Below are 19,821 nucleotides of genomic sequence, written 5' to 3'. Positions count from 1 at the left end.
GCTCCCATCTACTATTCTTTCTCTGCTTCTCTTCACTGCTGGTGATATCTCCTCAAATCCTGGTCCTCCTCACCACATCCCCACAGTCACTTCCACCTCCTACCCACAATCTATCACAAACTCTCGTAACCCTTCTAACCTTATACCCATCCGCCCAGCCCCCTGCTTCCGCAGTCCTTCTAACAGTACTCTATGGAACGCTCGCTGCGTCTGCAACAAACTTTCAAACTTTCCTACATTCAAGATCTCTTCATCACTACCAAGCTTTCCTTCTTCGGCATCACTAAAACCTGGCTCACCCCCTCCGACATGGCCTCTCCTGCTGCACTTTCGTATGGTGGATTTCACCTGTCCCACACACCCTGCCCCACTGGCAAGCATGGTGGAGGAGTAGGTTTCCTCCTATCAGATAACTGCTCCTTCACCCAAATTCCACTGCTGCCCTCTATTTCTCTCCTTTCGTTTGAGGTGCACTGTGTGCGCATCTACTTCCCCTCCAACCTCCAACTGGTTGTCATTTACCGTCCCTCAGGGTCAGCCACCACCTTCTTTGACCCCCTCACCACCTGGCTACTTAATTTCCTTTCCACTGACATCCCCACTATCCTCATGGGCGACTTCAACATCCCCACTGACACTTCCCTCCCAGCTGCCTCTCAGCTTCTATCCCTCACTTCTTCCTTTGGCCTTACTCAGTGGCCTTCCGCAGCCACCCACAAAGATGGAAACACTCTGGACCTCATCTTCACCTGCCTCTGCTCCCTGTCTAACCTCTCTAACTTACCCCTCCCTCTTTCTGACCACAACCTACTTACATTATCTACCCTCTCCTCTCCAGGTCCTCAATCCCCAGTTCACAAACTTGCACACCCTCGCAGAAATCTTAAACACCTTGACCTACACTCTCTCTCTGAATTCCTTCTCCCACTTACAGACATTAGTTCCTTACATGATGCAGACATTGCTGACACTTTATATAACACCACAACAGCTGCAGCTCTCAATTCGGTCACCCCCCTCACACATACCAAAGCTCGCACAATCAACAGGCAACCCTGGCACATTAGCCGAACTAAAGAACTGCGACAGGCCTATAGGGTCACTGAGCGTAGATGGAAAAGGCCCCACACCAATGAGCACTTCACCGCATTCCATCAGTCCCTCACTACCTTCAAGTCCACACTCACTGCAGCAAAACAAACATACTTTTAATCTCTCATATCCTCCCTGTCTCATAACCCCAAACAGCTATTCAACACCTTCAATTCTCTCCTGCGTCCCCCAGTGCCTCCTCCCTCTCCTCTTATTTTAGCCGAAGACTATGCCTCATGCTTCAAGCAGGAGATTGACACCATCAGACAAAGCGTTTGCCTAAAGTCACCACAGCCCCTCCTCATATTCACTCAACCCTCGTCCTCCAAAACCACCTTCTCCACCATTATGGAAGATCAACTTTCCTCTTTACTCTCCAAATCACACTTCACCACCTGTAAACTTGACCAAATCCAGTCCCACCTCATCCCAAACCTTACCACTATCTTCATCCCAACCCTAACCCACCTTTTCAACCTGTCACTAACAACTGGTGTCTTTCCCTCATGCCTCAAATACACCCATCCTCAAAAAGCCCTCCTGACCCTTCCTCTCTGACTAGCTATCGCCCCATAACACTTCTCTCCTATGCCTCAAAACTACTGGAACAACACGTCCATTCTAAACTGTTGTCCCACCACTCCTCCTGCTCCCTCTTTGACCGACTGCAATCTGGTTTCCGACCACACCATTCTACTGAAACTGCACTGACTGAAGTCACCAATGACCTACTAACTGCCAAATCCAAGCGACACTACTCTGTCCTCCTCCTCCTGGACCTGTTATCTGCCTTCGACACTGTGGACCATTCCCTCTTACTACAGACTCTCTCATTTCAGAATCACAAACTTGGCCCTATCCTGGATTTCCTCATACCTAACAGACCAGTCATTCGGTGTCTCACACTCACACACCACCTCCTCATCTCGCCCCCTATCTGTCGGTGTTCCCCAAGGTTCAGTTCTAGGACCACTGCTCTTCTCCATCTACACCTTAGGCCTGGGACAGCTCATAGAGTCTTATGGCTTTCAGTATGACCTCTATACAGATGACACACAGCTCTACCTCTCTGGACCTGATATCTCCTCCCTACTAACCATAATAATATTTAGAGGGCAAAAAGGCAGCCCTCATTCAGAACTTTTACAGGGTTTTCATGCGGCCTTCGCTCAGAATTTTTAGAGGGTAAACAGGTGTCCCACGCTCATAATTTTTAGAGACTCATCAGGCGACCCTCACTCATAATTTTTAGAGGGTAAACAGGCAGCCCTCACTCATAATTTTTTGAGGGTCATTATACGACCCTCGCTCTTAATTTTTCCTGCGTGTGTATGATGCCCTCGTTCATAATTTTTACAGAATGTCTATGAGGCCTACCTCTACAATTATCTTACATATATATGTATAACCTCCAGGGGTAAATGTATTTCACCCCTTGCACTTAGTGCATAGGCTTTACTAGTCTAGGAGACCCACTCCTTAAAAATGGGAAAAAAATGTTTTCTGAGGCCCTCCTCTACATGTCTCCCAGGATCCTTCCTTTATGTTTAATACAGAGTCCCTCTTCCTTCTAACTTTTGGAAGTTCTTGTTTTTATATTGTCCGCATAGGCGTTGTGACTTTTTATAGTCTCTCCTTCATAAATTAAACTGAATGTGTCTGACCATGTCACACACACCACATGTGCAGATAAGGTAGTAAAATGTTAAAACTACATTTACCGGTGACTGGAGTTTTATTTCCTCCTCTCTTTCGTCATCTACTGTAGTCATAGGCGATGGGGAAATATGGTGTGAGATGGCCCGGCTATTAAGGGGTGGAGGAGGCGGTTTTTTTTTTTCTCCAATTAATTTTGCCTTACATACAAGTAATTATACTTGAAAGAATGTTTCCTAACATTTTTCCTGTAAAATCCATTTTATCTTCGGTTTTTGTTTTATTGTCAGTCCGTAAAAGTGGAGTAATACTCTGACAACATTGTTCCTAGCAGCGATCTGGGAGTCAGAGATGCATCTAGGTGTCTTCCCCATGCTGTTCCCTTTCCATGTGAGCGCTGTTTCCGCAAGTCTCACAATTTACCTGTCCCCCGAAGCCCTCCTGTTGGGATCTTCAGGAAAAATGCTTGAGTTTCCCATTGACTTCCATTATACTCATTACTCGAGTCAAGCCCTTCCGAGCGTCCGACCTACTCGATTCGAGTAGCGAGCACTCAACCACTTCAGTGCACCCTCATCACTACTACTCAAGTATCCAGTTAGTTACTCCACAGCAACTGGAGCAGGGTAGTCTGCACTTTTTTGACCAGCATTCTCAGCCAGGGATTCTAGGTGCCTCTTGAGTTTATTATGCCAGGCTACTTCATGATATCGCTTGAGAGTTAGTCATTAGCATTAGGTACTGTCTGTTTACCACTATTATTTTTAGGGACTCTATCTATGTAACTAATCAATAAAGTAGCACTCTCTAGTGCTAAGTGTGCAAACATGAAATATATGAAATTTGAATAGCAATACTGCTCAGGAAAATAGAAATAATTGAGAAATCTTAGGCCATAAATTGGCCAATTCATACCTGGTAGCCACGATAAGGCGTTTCTCGATTCCAGTACCTACCAGTGTGTTTCCCCTCTTAGAGACTAACGTCTGCATGTGTATGGGAAGGTAAGATCCTGCTGTAATTAAAACCACCTGTAGCTTAGAGGTGGAGTGTTCAGTCAGACAGTCAGTCGTGCATATAAGCGAAGAAAAATGACATTCAAAATAGAAAACTGGTGTGTACAGGTGCTTACTAAGAGTAGCCATCTCTATATATAACTAACAAATAAAGTAGCACTCTGTAGCGCTAAGTATGCAAACATGAAATTTATGAAATTTGAATAGCAATACTGCTCAGGAAAATAGAAATAATTATATTTATAATTACTCTTAGTAAGCACCTGTACACACCAGTTTTCTGTTTTGGATGTGGCAGTCAGTTTTTTCGTTTCTATGTCACATTATTTTTTATAGGCACTATATTAGGGGGAATTCAAGAGTTTGCTGTTTAGCCCAGCCTTTAATAGTTGTGCCCTTGATTGTTTGCCAGAGTGCACCACGATAATGGCATATAGTGATCAGGTGATCACTATGACATTCACATTCTGAAAAGAAATGTCCATGAAGAGACACACCTTTAATGCAAGGAAAGAAGTTTCTTAAAGCTACGTTACCACAATGAGCTTTTGTCGAATTTTTCATGCTACTAAATATCTGCAACATTTCTGCACCTATTATTTAAATTGGGTTACTTGTGGTTTTTCTTTGCGTTTTTGTGTGCGTTTTTTAGCATGTTTTTTTTAATCTAGTTTTTGATGCTGTGTTTTTGTCTCCTTTTGTCATGCTTTAAATAAAGATGCTTTGTTTTTAATACTTCCTGGTATTTGACAAAACTTTTATTATATACTTAGGTGTGGATGACATGCGTTATCGATGCATTTTCACTGCAGAAATGCACTAAAAACACATGTGTTTTTTACTTGCGGATTTTCTACTTCTTTTGCAAGTCTATGGAGAAAATCCACACAGAAAAGTCAGCTTACCCACAAGAGAAATTGACATGCTGAGGATTTGAAACACGCACCGCAGGTGAGTTTTCGCTCAGTAAAAATAAAAGCACAGTGGGCATGGGATTTCTATAAAACCCATCCACTTTGCTCGAATTGTAAGACGCTGAGTTTTTGGCACAACAAAAATATGCGGAGGCAAAAATGCACCAAATGTGTTATGCTGTAGGGATCTAATGTACTTCTTCAATCTCTTTGAAGACTAATGTCCACTATACACATTAGATGGGTGTCGGATGGCTCTCCCATATCAAATATGTACATTGTTCCCTTGAGAGGTTAACATCTTTAGTACTATACAGGAAGAAGACATAGAATAAGTAGAATTACAGGAGAAAAATATACTAACACAACGTTTATGTAGCGATGATAACAATGTAATAATTAGTTAAAGGTGGGGCAGAGATGTAAAAAAAGTAATTAAATTGGACAAGGAAAAGAAAGTAAGGTTGGTAGTTTGAATGTGGACTATGTAGCCTAAAAGCAGTCACATTAAATTAAAAATAATAGAGTGTAATGATAGGCAGTCTGATCTCACTTATCTCCTCAATGGTCTCACTGCTCAGCTGTGTGTGATTAAAAAGGGGAGCATAGTGTGGCAAGTGGGGTAGTACAGCAGAACTGAGATTTGCCTCATTATAAACTCATCTACAGCAGCAACTCTCCTCTAACAGTGCTGTTATGTCTGATATATCTCCATCCTCCCACACTGATTGCCATGAAAGCGAAAAGTTTTTTTGTTATCTCACTCATCTCCGTTAAACTCCCAGCACTTTGCAATCACACACAGCTCTGCAGTAAGATCAGTGAGGTGGCAGACTGTCTGTCATTACATGTCTCTCACAAGAGAAAGCCTATTCTAACTTAATGGGGGAGTGTGCTTTTTTTTCCCTCTGTATGTTGTGGCCTGCTTATGATTGGTCAACATCATACAGGGGACAAAGTTCACACTTCCAGAGAAGAATTTCTGGTAATGCCCACTTGGGCTAATCATAAATGATAACCTAAAATTCACATGCTAATTTCTCTGCAGATAGAAAGGAGACATTAAAAAGTAGAAACTAAATTTTACTCAGCTTTGCAGCCACTATTCCATGATAGTGCCAGTTTAGCATGCTAAAACGGGCGAAAAATCCTATCTACTATCATTACACTTGGTTGGAAAATTAGGTTTAAGCTTTACACTATTAACTGGTTTTAGTTACTGTGTACACACAATAAAGTAAGTAATGTGGCATCCCTGGACTCTGTGACCATTTGGTCCCAGGACAATGCTTTGATCATTGACTACTTGCCTTCCTGCTAAGACCACACTGGAATATGTGCAATCTGTGAACCTTGAACTATCTTACACCAAAATCCAGACTATATCTTTGACTACTTGCAATTTGGATGTTATTGATAACATTATGGGCAGAATTTGTGGCTATAAGCTTGAGCTACTGTGTTAAATGACTATATTGGTGGTGACTGTACCATGCAGCTGTCAGTATTATGGAGTTTGCATGAGAGGTTTCTATGCGGCTGTAGTTTAGAGTGATAATATCATGCTTGAGGATTGTGTTACCGTGTAATTTAGCAGCAAATAATATCTAACAATGTCTAAATCCGGAGAATGATACTTTATTAATAGCGAAAACTTAAAGTGTGATATCTATTATTGAGTAGATATCACAGGCAGTAAGAGACAGATATACAGATAGAGATATAGATACTGAAGATAACTCCAGTAAGATGGAATGCAGAGGTTTTATGACACTCTTATAAAACTAATTGGAGCAGAGATAGTGTAGATGGTGTCGATAACATCTTTATGATATGGGTCAACCAGGTTACACATTTATTCCTGAATTCATTGCACATAACAAGCAGATTCAATGCCTTTAGCAATCTAAGTCGGTACTCCAAGTCCTGAAGAGAAAGGATGAAACACTTTTCCTGGACCATATGTTTGCTGGGATTCCTTCTAAATAAAGGGTCATGTGTTAAGGTTCAGTATGATGGGTAAGTATGGAAATATATTAGGTTACTATTGTTATTTTGCAGATTATTAAACTGCAAAAAAAACATTATTATAAGGTCAATTTAATTTGTTTAATTACACTGAAATGTTTATTACATAGTAAATGAAAAATACAGAGTTCAGTACATTCTTTATTATAATGTACTTTATAAGGAAAGCACAAATACATTTTTTCATAGCTTCCGCAACATTGAAGCTAGTACGTGTATTTTTCACTTAAAATGTTTTCATAAAGCTATGAAAAGTGATTGGAAGATGAAGAAACATGGAAGAAATAGACTTTGATTATCTACTGTCTTGACAGCCAGCTATGCAGATTATGGTTATCACCAATGCACTTAACTCATTGGCAAAGCCTAGTAGTGTTAATTTCATATAAGACTTCGATACTCATAGTAGAGAACTCGCTGTTGATTTCTCCTTCAATTCACAAAATATTAGTGAAAAATGTTAAAAAAAAAGATAACATCTTGAATTATCTTAAAAAGTATTCTGCCTCTTTCCAATAGAAGAAAAGTGAATATACATGAAACAGTATTTTTGTTGAAATTCTAGAGATTTGAAAGTTAAAATTTGAAGTGATTATTTTCCTCTTTTTGGAGGAGATATCAAATTTAATAACTAGAAGAATCAAGGCTGCACAAGTTCTTGCACTCCTATGGTCACAAATCCCTTGGCTGTGAACCAGCAACCATCGGTATAGAAATCCAAACGAGTCAGGCCGCACTCCAGTAGTCTTCCATAAATTAGACCAATGGCAATGTAACCTGCCGCAAAGTTTCATCTCAAAAGAGACTTTGCCAAGTGCTGCCTGTTTTTTATTTCTATCAAATTCAGGAGTGATACTGCACCATGGCACTGAGTGTTGCCACATAATTTACTGTTAAAGACTGTTGAATTCCATTGTTCTGCTCTGTCTTAGGAGAATAAATATGAAATTACAGCAGTGTCAGACCCCTTGCATGGCAGATATTAGTGGCTTCGGCTCATTTACTAGAATAGGGTACATGAGGTTTCCATCATAGAGTCAAACATTTTACCAGACAAAATAGCTCTGCATAATGGGCTACTTTTTTTTAGTATTGTGAGCAAATTCTGCAACAAATGCACCAGCTAAAACCTTTAACACAGATGTGAAAATGTATTTCTGTATTTTTTTATATGACGCCATGACATTGCATTTCATTTCTCATCACTAAATCCCTTCTTTGGACACCACTTTAAGGGATTTTCCCAAACAAAGTTAATTTTAAAGTTGATTTTAATCAATAGATCTTGGAGTAATAATAATTTGCACAATCGGATGTGTTTAAATAAAATGTTCCTGTGCTGAGATAATCTTATAAATGTGCCCCTGCTGTGTACTGTGTAATGGCTGTGTCTGACCGTGCAGGAACATGATCTGATCATACCACAGCTCCTGGGCAGGGGAGGAAGAAAAAGCGTTTACAGACATTACAGCAGAAGTAAAACTGCCTGTTTTTAAAAAATGTATTACCTCAAAGAAAAAATGATTTTTGATTTCATCCTGTAATGTCTGTATATTTCTTTACTTCTTCCCCTGTCCCGTAGCTGTGGTATGATCAGACCATGTCACTGTACGGTCAGACACGGCCATTACACAGTACACAGCAGGGGCACATTTATAAGATTATCTCAGCACGGGAACATTTTTTTAAACACATCCAATTGTGGAAGTTATTATTATTCCAATATCTAGTGATTAAAATGAACTTTGCTCTTGGGACAATCCCTTTTAGGTAAAAACAATGAACACCAGATTAAACTTGAACATGTCTGTGCGTTTGTTTTTCCAAGATATTGTGTTTTTTGATCCTTTATACTTACTTTGAGTATCTGGCCATACCTGTGAAAATAACACACTTGTGGTAGAGTTGCATTCTCCTCAGTAAGCCACTGACATTAGTAATCAAAATGCATACCCACTATAGTTTGCTTTGGCTGTAGGACCTAAATTGCTCAAATTCAACACTGTGTACCTTTACTGTTTGGATAGTCAGTTGTAGCTTACATTAGAAATGGCCAATTTACAGTCGATGAAACATAATAAAGGAGCACTCTCATGTATCACGGCAATTTTTTATCTATGTATGATTCTATGTGTTTGTAACTCTTTCAGCCAAAAGTACAAAAAGCTATTATCCATCTGAGGCTCAGGTTAATTATAAGGATTATTATTTACTGTGAGCAACTCTATTAAGAATCATAGCGCACAGAAATAACGTCATCATAGAATTTCAGAGCAATTAAGCGGAAAAACACATAAAAATTGACTTAGAAATTGTTTCACTAACAAAGCATAATAATAATAATAACAACAACAAAAGTTTGCTTATATTTTTTGGGAGAACAAAAGATTTGATTATCTAATTTTAAACTGCTCGATCCATCTTTCCATGTATGTATGTAGAGGCCATAAGCACTTCAGATGGTAAGGCTGTGCCCACCATGAGATTTCGGTGAGTTTTTAATGTTGCTAAATATCTGTACCTTTTCTGCACCAATTATTCAAATTAGGGTCCTTGCGACTTTTCATTGTGTTTTTGTTTGCGTTTTTTTTAACATGTGTTATTGGCCCTGTGGTTTTTGTTTCTTTTTTGATATGTAATGCTTTAAATAAATCTGCTTTGTCTTTGATAATTCCCGGTATTTGGCTTTTACAAATCTTTATGGAAATACTTACGGTAAGTGCGGATTACTTGCATTTTTTATTCGTTTCCACCACAGAAACACACTAAAAATGCATGTGTGTTCTTTACATGTGGATTTTCCACATCTAATGAGAGGGTATGGGGAAAATCTGTCCATAACACTCAGCGCACCCACAAGAGACATTCACATGCTGCGGATTTGAAAATCACACCGCTGGTCAGTTTATGATGCGCTAAAAAAGAAGCAGAGGGGTCAGGAGATCTCTATAAATCCCATCCACTTTACTAGAAATGTAAAACGCTGCGTTTTTGATACAACAAAAATGTGCAGCATAAAGTTTTGTCAAAGCCAAATACCAAAGAAGTATCAAAAACAAAGCAGCTTTACATAATATGACACACCAACAAGTGACAAAACTGCAGCATCAAAAACGTGATTAAAAACGCAAGTAACCTAATTTACTGAATAGGTGCAGAAATGGTGTAGAAAATCTGCAACATCAAAAACTCATAGTGGGCACACAGCCTTAGGCCTCATTCACACGGCAGTATTTTTGCATCAGAGTTTGTATGCTAAAACCTGGAGTGGAGATTACAGAGAAAAACTTTAATTGAAAGATTGACACCATTCTGTTATTTTGGAGATACTCCTAGTTTTGGCATAGAAATACTGATGAAATACTAATGCAAAAATACTGAAGTGTGAATGAGACCTACAGCTTTCCCACTGGAATTGGAGGATTTAGTCAACTTTAATCTAATGTATATGGAGATCTTAACCTTCATATGACTGCACATCACAGTGAAAGCTTGCATGTATGGAGTGGGCTCAGAAGCTGAGCCTGCACCAAACCCAGCAGATCCCCTCTTTGTTACACAGACACAATCTCCATGTAACAGCAGTTGTCAGAGCTAACCTGGATTGCTGCTGTATAACTATTTAAATGTCTCTGTCAACCACTGACAGCAAAACACATAAATAGTGTGATCACCATTGCTCTCACATACTAGCTTCCATCAGTTCCATGTGACATGATCACAGGCTATCAAGCTGGGGGCCTGCTGAAATCCCCCCATGTTCGTCCTCCTTTGGCCCTCACAGGGAGATGTAAATTTAACTATATAGTATGAAGTATAGTATAGTATCAAACTTTCGCAGATTAAAATCTCCTGAGAGAACTAAATCAATCGATCAAAAAAATAAAAAAAGTTTGAAAAAAAAATAAATAATAAACAAATTAAAAAATATAAAAAGTTTAAATCACCCCTCCTTTCCTGGTTTTTAAAATAATGAAATAAAAAAATTAAAAGAATGAATATAATTGGTATGACCACATTCATAAAAGTCCAGCTAACAATACATGTACCCAAAATAGTATAAAAACTTTAGCATGGCTTCCAAAAATAACAAGTTTTTTTTATTTTACATTTTTTTAAAGTTCTGCATTTTTTCCCACTGAAATATAAAAAAAACAATCATTTTTGGCATCACTGACCTGGAGAGTTATGTTGCCATGTCATTTTTTTACACAATGAAGAAGAAAGAGGACAAAAAATGAAACTGAAAAAAATGAAAAATCGGGTGGTCCTGAAGGGGTCCATTTCTTTTTAATGTGCTGTTTATGAGGAGAGACGAATAAAATGCACTATCACTCTTCTTTTTCAGCGCACTATTGTGAACCTGAAAAGAAGCTCTGTGAATAAAGCTTTGAGTACATGACACACTATCATGTTTTCTAATCTTTTATAGAATAACTAAATTAACATAAATGCTTATTCCCTTAACACAAGTCCTTCTGTCAAACAAGGCCAAGATCAACCTCTCAAATTCAAGGAAATATTCTCTTACATGAATCTTATGACATTTTCAGGCTAATAAACACTCATAAAAAACCAACATGTCCTGAGGAGCCTATGTCAGAAGTGAGTGATGTCTTTCTAGTAAATATTCTTACATAATCAAATGATACTTTTATGGCCATATATAAGTCAATCTTCAAATATTGTGCTTAAATATTATCAAAATATATATATTTTTTTCCTTTATGACCCCATAAAGACATGTGCAAAGTCATCAATGACGCATTAACTGATGTATTGGTTTCACATGTAAATTGTACATCAAGGGTAATTATAGAGAAATTCCAAGTTGGGCACATAAGTCATAAAACCTAATTCGGCCAACAAACACTTCAACCGCTAAACTCACTGTCTGAATAGTTAAATATCAGTCAAAAGAAAAAATGAAGAGTTCAGTTTATCACTCTGTCACCGATTAACTCTTCTACAGAAGCACAGATACTTGGCTTTGACATTTATAAAGCATGACCTACTTACTTGATTTATTCATAAGTCTAGTTTCACATACAGGGTTTCTACTAAAAAAAATTTTTTTGTGGCAAATTTTTCATAATGTTTTAATGGCGAGAGTGGTTAGCTGTTTTATAATTTTACATTAAGTATATACTGAAAAATGAAATGTACTACATATGCATAATGCTTCGTGACATTTTGTTGTCATACAGTAAGTCAGTTTTTCTTTTTCATAATTAGCATGCTCTGTATACAGAGTTCTTCTGGTGTTTTCTTCCCCATTAGTTTCTTTATAGGACTTCAGAAATGGCAAAAAACTACCATAGTTACAAATGAAACAAAGTAAAATCACCACAAAATTATATATAAAAAACACATTAACATTTTCTTAAAATTCATGTAATTTTTGCAAGGACTAAAAAATGCAGAAGTGTGTGAGGGAGCCCAAAATGCAGAAGTGTGTGAGGGAGCCCAAAATGCAGAAGTGTGTGAGGGAGCCCAAAACGCAGAAGTGTGTGAGGGAGCCCAAAACGCAGAAGTGTGTGAGGGAGCCCAAAATGCAGAAGTGTGTGAGGGAGCCCAAAATGCAGAAGTGTGTGAGGGAGCCCAAAACGCAGATGTGTGTGAGGGAGCCCAAAATGCAGAAGTGTGTGAGGGAGCCCAAAATGCAGAAGTCTGTGAGGGAGCCCAAAATGCAGAAGTGTGTGAGGGAGACCAAAACGCAGATGTGTGTGAGGGAGCCCAGAACGCAGAAGTCTGTGAGAGAGCCCAAAACGCAGAAATGTGTGAGGGAGCCCAAAATGCAGAAGTGTGTGAGGGAGACCAAAACGCAGATGTGTGTGAGGGAGCCCAGAACGCAGAAGTGTGTGAGAGAGCCCAAAATGCAGAAATGTGTGAGGGAGCCCAAAATGCAGAAGTGTGTGAGGGAGCCCAAAACGCAGATGTGTGTGAGGGAGCCCAGAACGCAGAAGTGTGTGAGAGAGCCCAAAACGCAGAAATGTGTGAGGGAGCCCAAAATGCAGAAGTGTGTTAGGGAGCCAAAACGCAGACGTGTGTGACAGAAACCCTTTCTCTGAAGAACGCCATTTTAGGTGTGAAATCTTCATACAAATTGCAATGACTGCGAAACTTTAATAATAATATTGCCTAGGTATTTCCAGTGTACAAAATATCTTATTATTTGAAAAGAATACTTTTAAATGTGTTAGATCCGATAATTAAAGTAACTAGATTTTTTTTTGGAGGGGGGGTGGGAGGGGAGTTCATCAAGTTTGTCTTCTAGTCAAGCCTAATCGTATAATGAAAGCAAATAAAATTAGAATGTGATACTCTTCATTATGGCAAATTTTGATTATTTTAGTGATCAAGTGCTAAAAGTAACACCCCGGACAGCCCAGCAAGTGCAGCATCTACAGGATGTGTTAATACAATGGCGGGTAAGAAGATATTATATTTGTATTTCCTGTTACATAGAAATAAGGGTAGACTCACAGCAACCAGATTTGTTGCAGAAAATTATTTTTCTGTTATCTAAGGCTACGCTCTCATGATGTGTTTTTGGCAATTTTTTTACGCTGCACATTTTCAAAAAAATGCAAGTAACCTACATTAGTTAATTGGTGAGCAACTATGTATAGCCAAAGAAAACATAAGCATAAAGGGGTGGATCACTAACCGGCCTTGGGCAGTAGACCCCCCCCTTATTTTTAACCATTAACTGTCCAAAGAACATGGAAATAAATTAGAGAAATAGACAGATGAACTGGTATAAATGTGCATCAACATTTTCATATTAGTCACCCACGAACATGTGATGTGCATTTGGCCATTGGGCATATTGCAATAGTTGGAGATTATGAACAAATTCTTCTTATATGGTGTTTTTACCTATGTATCGCTTAGAGCCTGTATCTTACCACAATTCTCTCCTGGTATTAGCCGATATATAGGGTTATATATATTTCTATATATTCCGTATTGCATACACTCTGTATGCTGTCTTTATATAACTTCTAATAATATATTTTCATAAAATGAATTTGCACATTTATACCATTACTTAATTGGTGCAGAAATATTGCAGAAAATCTGCAACATCAAAAACACACACAAGCTCACCGTAGAGACGCAGTCCTAATGGAGCCCCAATTCTGCTTTTCTCTTACCTCCAATACATGAAAACTCCCAAAAGTGATTGTTTACTTCTCTGTATGGATATCTAATAATTTCTAAAACCTGATTTTATTATTTTATAAGAAGAAAGTTCAGTGAGATAACAGGGTAACTTCATAATATACATGTTGGGCCCAATTCATCAAAGCTTTCACTCCAGAATTCTAGTGTAAAAGCTTTGAAAAGTCTCAAAATTTAGGCAAAACTCAGAGTTTTTGCAACTTTTGGAATGTTCTCGCCAGTTTCACCCACCTCCGCCAGAGGCAGAGCTGGGTTTCGATGGGGGCGCGGTGAGGACATGATGCCACAGTTCATCTAATTTATGACAAGCTGTGGCGTTCCCTATCCTACAAATCTCACTCCAGTCCCAGAATGGAGAGAGATTTCTGGTGTAGGGCACGGTGGTGCACGCCACTTGTCAGATACTCCAGATACATGAAGAGGCATACATCTCTTCATAAATTAGGAGCATCTGACTCCAGCATGACCCATCATTAAGACTGGCAGGAATTGGGCCCATTGTGTCTATTTGTGAAGGTTAATTTCCTAAATTTCCATATTTAAAAATGTTATTTTATATATAAAAATGGATCTTGAGTACCGATGAGCAGACTGATTTGCATAGGACTGAGTTCGAGTTACATTTCCTAAATTTCACAGTTCCACACAAATTCAAACACTTAGAGATACGATTGGTAATTTGCAAACACTGAAAAAAAACTTGCCCGATGCTGCATACTACTAAAGCATCAGAGAGCAGGCTAATATTGTTCTGTGTGGTTATGCGGGCTTCCCCATAACACCCTGCAGCTTTGACATCTAGTAGATGTCTAGTAGATACCTTGTACATTGATGGTCAGTACCTGGGCCATCACAGATCAGTCTTTCCAAGTGGAACACAGTCAGGTGAGAGACTGGGAGTTGGTTTCCATCTTCAGGTTCCTATGGGTAAGTGGAATATGCATAGAATATTGAAATCTCTCTCCCTAAGAGATTTGCACAAATTTTTTTGCTGCAAATTGAATTTTTGGGGAAATTTAGTGGAACTGGCAAATTGGAGATTTCAATTGATATGTTCATCTCTAATCATAAAAAATGGTGTAAGATAGAAGCACTCCCATGTATTTTCTTTTAATTATTATTATTTATTTATATAGCTCCATTGATTCCATGGTGCTGTACATGAGAAGGGGTTACATACAAAATACAGATATCACTTACAGTAACAAATAAACAATGATAGACTGGTACAGGGGGAAGAGGACCCTGCCCTTGCTGGCTTACATTCTACAGGATGATGGGGAAGGAGACAGTAGGTGGGGGCTTCAGCAGCTCCGGTGTTGGTGAGGCGCTGGTCCAGTGTTGGTAAGGCAGCAGCTCCAGTGGTGTTGAGGAGGCAGCGGGGTAATGGCAGGCTGTAGGCTTTCTTGAGGAGACGGGTTTTCATGTTATGTCTGAAGGATCCGAGTGTGGTGGATAGTCGGACATGTTGGGGCACAGAATTCCAGAGGATGGGGGATATTCGGGAGAAGTCTTGGAGGCGATTGGTTGAGGAATGAATAAGTGTGGAGGAGAGAAGGAGGTCTTGGGAGGACCGGAGATTACGTGAGGGAATATATTGTGAGATTAGCTCAGAGATATACAGAGGAGAAAGGTTATGGATGGCTTTGTAGGTTAGTGTTAGTAGTTTGAACTGGATACGCTGGGCAATTGGAAGCCAGTGAAGGGATTTGCAAAGGGGGATAGCAGAGGAGTAGCGAAGCGAGAGATTATCTAGTCGCGCAGCTGAGTTAAAGGGGTATTCCCATCTCCAAGATCCTATCCCAATATGTAGTAGGTGTAATAATAATGATATTAGCAAATACCTACAATTAGAAATGTAGTATAGTATTTTTGATTCGCTACATCTCTTTCCTCATGTGCAGGCATAGCAGGACCTTAGGTATCCATGGTTATGTCCACTGATAAAGTGACAGTCAGTTAGCTAGCTGCTAGTGGTTGTAACCGTGGATATCTAAGGTCCTGCAATGCCTGTACATGAGGTAAGTGGCATAGCAAATCAAAAATACTATACGAAATTTCTAAGTGAAGGTATTTGCTAATATTATTATTATTACACCTACTACATATTGGGATAGGATCTTGGAGATGGGAATACCCCTTTAAGGATGGACTGGAGGGGTGTAAGAGTATTAGCAGGTAGGCCACAAAGGAGGGTGTTGCAGTAGTCGAGGTGGGAGAAGATGAGGACATGCACAAGCAGTTTAGTAGATTAAGGGTTGAGGAAAGGACGGATTTTAATAAAATGTGTGTGTATACATGCATGTGATGTAGTAAGAGTGTATCTAATGATGTGGGTGTCCACTGCGTTCTTCTCTTCTGAGTGACGTCACCTCTCTGCAGACTCTCAGGGTCACACTGTGCTCTTCGTGTCTCGGAAAGTGACTTGTACAATGTAAGCCTATGTAGCAGCTATTAATCATTTATCATGTATTTGTAAAAATTGGATGCTACACTATGGCTCCGTATGTCATCCGATTTTCTTCTCACACCCATAGACTTGATTGGGTGAGTCTCATCTGATTTTCAGAAGAAAATCATGCATGCTGTGATTTTTTTTCACATGCAGATTCAGTCAGTGAAAAAAAAACCATTCATCTGCACTGCCCCATTGAATAACATTGGTCCGCATCTTATCCGTCTTTTTAACGGATAGCACTCGGACCTAAAATATGGTTATGTGCACGAGCCCTAAAAGAGAGTTCCGGCTCACGTAGTGAGCCAGCTAGTCGCAATTATGGTGACATCACTGAGAAGAGGAGAAGAACAATGCTTGACAGAGAAGGGGATGGTAGGTGACTATATTAATACACTCTCACTGCATTACATGCACACACACAGATTTAATAAAAATATATACCGGTACATGGGAGTGCTTCTTTAGTGTTACTGAAATGAGCTAACACAAGATGTCATACACATGCCTCATGTAATACCTCGTGTCCTGAGTACTGTATTACATGTCTATACATCATTTAGACAGAATTAATGCTTTAACGAAAGAATTTTGTTAATTATTTCCAAATGCTTCTTTTACATAGTTGGACTTGTGGAAACCAGACATTGTAGAAGAGATATATCCTGGAAGAGAAGTACATGTCCATGTCAAAAGTTCCTATTTGCAGCAGATGAAAGAAAACCTTGTGCAACAAGACATACCATTTAAGTAGGTTTCTTAAATTACTGTGTATTTTTACTGATATTTTCAACTTGAACTCCTGTGCTAATGACATGACAGTTATGAAGAGATGGTTATTTTTCTTCATAATTTAATAGTATAAAAATGTATTTTAGGCTATGTGCCCACAATGCAGAAATGCTCAGGATTTTTTCCTGAGAGTTTCTGCATCTCCCTGGCAGAAAAAAACGCATGCGGATTGTACATGCGGGTTGTACATGCGTTTTCCTGCCAGGGACAAGCGGAAGTGAATCGTTCTTCACATGCATTTCCACATGCGGGTTGACAAGTGCTTTCCAAACAATTTTAGCATCACTTGGAAAGTGCTTGACAACTTGGTCACACTATATAAATCCATGCAAACGGCATGGATTAATATAGTGTGACCTTAAAGAATGGTAAGAAATACAAAATATACATTATACTTACCTTCTGATGGCCCCCGGTCTCCATAGCGATCCATCCTGGCTTGCTGGAAGCTCGCGGTGGACTAAAAGGACCTGCAGTGATGTCATTTAGTCATGTGACGGGTCACGCAACCTGCCGACGTCAACGGTCGCGTGACCCGTCACATGACTAAATGACGTCACCGCAGGTCCTTTTAGTCCACCGCGAGCTGCCTGCAAACCAGGACAGATCGCTATGGAGACCGGGGTCCATCAGAAGGTAAGTAGAATGTATATTTTATTCTTTTTTTTACAGGTTCTATGGTAGCCACGTCTGGAGGAGAGTCTCCTCTTCTCCAAACCCGGGTACCATCCGCACATTGAATCCGCATGATATCCGCATGTGCAGATGCAGTGATGCGGGTGTCATGCGTTCCAATGCAAGTCATGGAGGCGAAAACGCCGCGATTCCGCAACATAATTGGTAGTGCTGTGGATTTTTCTGTAATGATAATCCGCAGCAGAAATTTCCGCAGCATGTGCACAGCACATGCGGATTATCATTGGGGAACATAGCAGGCCTTCTACCAAGCGATTTTTAAGCATTTCTGCAACGGAATTGGCGCTGCGGAAACGCTTAAAAAACGCATAATGGGCACACAGCCTTAGGCTATGTGCCTATGATGCAGAAATGCTCAGGATTTTTTCCTGAGTGTTTCTGCATCTCCCTGGCAGAAAAAAATGCATGCGGATTGTACATGCGGATTGTACATGCGTTTTCCTGCCAGGGACATGCGGAAATGAAGCGTTCCTCACTTGCATTTCCGCATGCGGGTTGACAAGCACTTTCCAAGCAATTTTAGCATCACTTGGAAAGTGCTTGTCAACTTGGTCACACTATATAAATCCATGCAACCGGCATGGATTAATATACTGTGACCGAAAGAATGTCAAAAAATAAAAAAATAAATCTATACTTACCTTCCGATGGCCCCCGCAGTCTTGATTCCCTCCGTTCTCCCTTGCCGGCAGCGGTACACTGAAGGACCTGCCGACATCAGCGTCGCGTGACCTGTCACATGACTATGACGTCAGCGCAGGTCCTTCAGTCCATCACGATTTGCCGGCATGAGAGGAGGAGTACAGCGGGGGCCGTCAGAAGGTAAATATAACATTTATTTTTTCTTTTTTTCTTTTTTTCACAGTTTTTATGGTACCCGGGTCCAGAGGAGAGTCTCCTCTCCTCTAGACACGGGTACCATCCGCACATTGGAACGCGTGCAATCCACATGTCCTTATCTAGTGAAGTGGAATGCACGCGTTCTAATGCGAGTCAATGGCGGCGAAAACGCAGCACTTCCGCAAAATAATAGGTAGTGCTACGTTTTTTTCCGCAATGATAATCCGCAGCGGAAATTTCTGCAGCATGTGCACAGCACATGCGGATTATCATTTGGGAACATGGCAGGCCTTCTACTATGCATCTTTTAAGCGTTTCTGCAGCATTTTTGCAGCTGCGGAAACGCTTAAAAAACGCATCATGGGCACACAGCCTTAGTCACTTAACAACATTTGTCATTTGCCACATAAGCTTTGCAATATAAGGCTCCTACTTGGTGGGGCATGAAAAAAAAAACCCTCTTTCCTTAGTATAGTATTTACAAGTTAATGGAAGAATAATGCTCTTACCTGGAAAAGGAGATGCTGAAAATAGTTTGTCAGCTATGCAAAGTTTAGGACCATTTTGTGCACTACTGTTAACTTTCAGTTTGGGTACTATCTAGGGATTGGACCCGTTGCTGAAAAAAAAACATACTTACCAATACATGTCTAAACTAGAAGTTTACTGCAGGCCCTAATGGTATTGAATGGAGGTAGCAAAGGTACAAAATACTGAAAGACAACCACTCGCACACCACCATCCATGAGGGGGGTGGATGCTTAATTGTTTAAATACAAACAAGGGGTTAGTCACACAGCAGATACCTGTAGTGCACCATGCCATTTTACATGCCTATTGGCCCTATACTGTTAAATCCGTTGGTTTATTCTGCACGTTTATACTGTAAGTCTCTACAGGTAACAACACCTAACAACATTGTAGGTGATAAATACATGAGCTAATAGATGATACATTTGCCAAAATATACAATTCATTACCCGTGTTAATGGTCTATCTAGAGATAGATAAACTCTACCCTTTAGGTAACCCTACAGATAAAAGTTACACACTATTAGATCCAAAAGGTTATTCGCACAACAATGCAGTGTTTCTTTGATAAAGCTTGTATGTACATAAGCACCGCTCTCACAATTGTTTAATC

The 19,821-nt window shown here is 39.8% G+C and overlaps 1 protein-coding gene across 3 annotated transcripts in view; it reads left to right on the top strand.

The window, feature by feature from the left end:
• The first annotated feature begins 6,518 nt into the window (after nucleotides 1-6,518).
• LOC141161491 (carboxypeptidase O-like) overlaps nucleotides 6,519-19,821 on the top strand; it is a 220,436-nt gene continuing 207,133 nt past the window's right edge. Inside the window, exons 1-3 of one of the 3 annotated variants that reach the window (XM_073646332.1) lie at nucleotides 6,519-6,697; nucleotides 13,062-13,137; nucleotides 16,975-17,099. In XM_073646332.1, the coding sequence (XP_073502433.1) occupies nucleotides 6,618-6,697; nucleotides 13,062-13,137; nucleotides 16,975-17,099 (281 nt within the window). In that variant the 5' untranslated portion in view covers nucleotides 6,519-6,617. The remainder of the gene's footprint in view (nucleotides 6,698-13,061; nucleotides 13,138-16,974; nucleotides 17,100-19,821) is intronic. The other 2 variants (XM_073646331.1, XM_073646333.1) reach the window with 2 other exon arrangements.

This window comes from Phyllobates terribilis, unplaced genomic scaffold, assembly GCF_046119375.1.
Source record: "Phyllobates terribilis strain yellow unplaced genomic scaffold, ASM4611937v1 Scaffold_9__5_contigs__length_417890890, whole genome shotgun sequence".
NCBI classification, from domain to species: domain Eukaryota; kingdom Metazoa; phylum Chordata; class Amphibia; order Anura; family Dendrobatidae; genus Phyllobates; species Phyllobates terribilis.
Note: the sequence above shows the minus strand (reverse complement) of the source record. Positions and strands in the feature narration are given on the sequence as shown.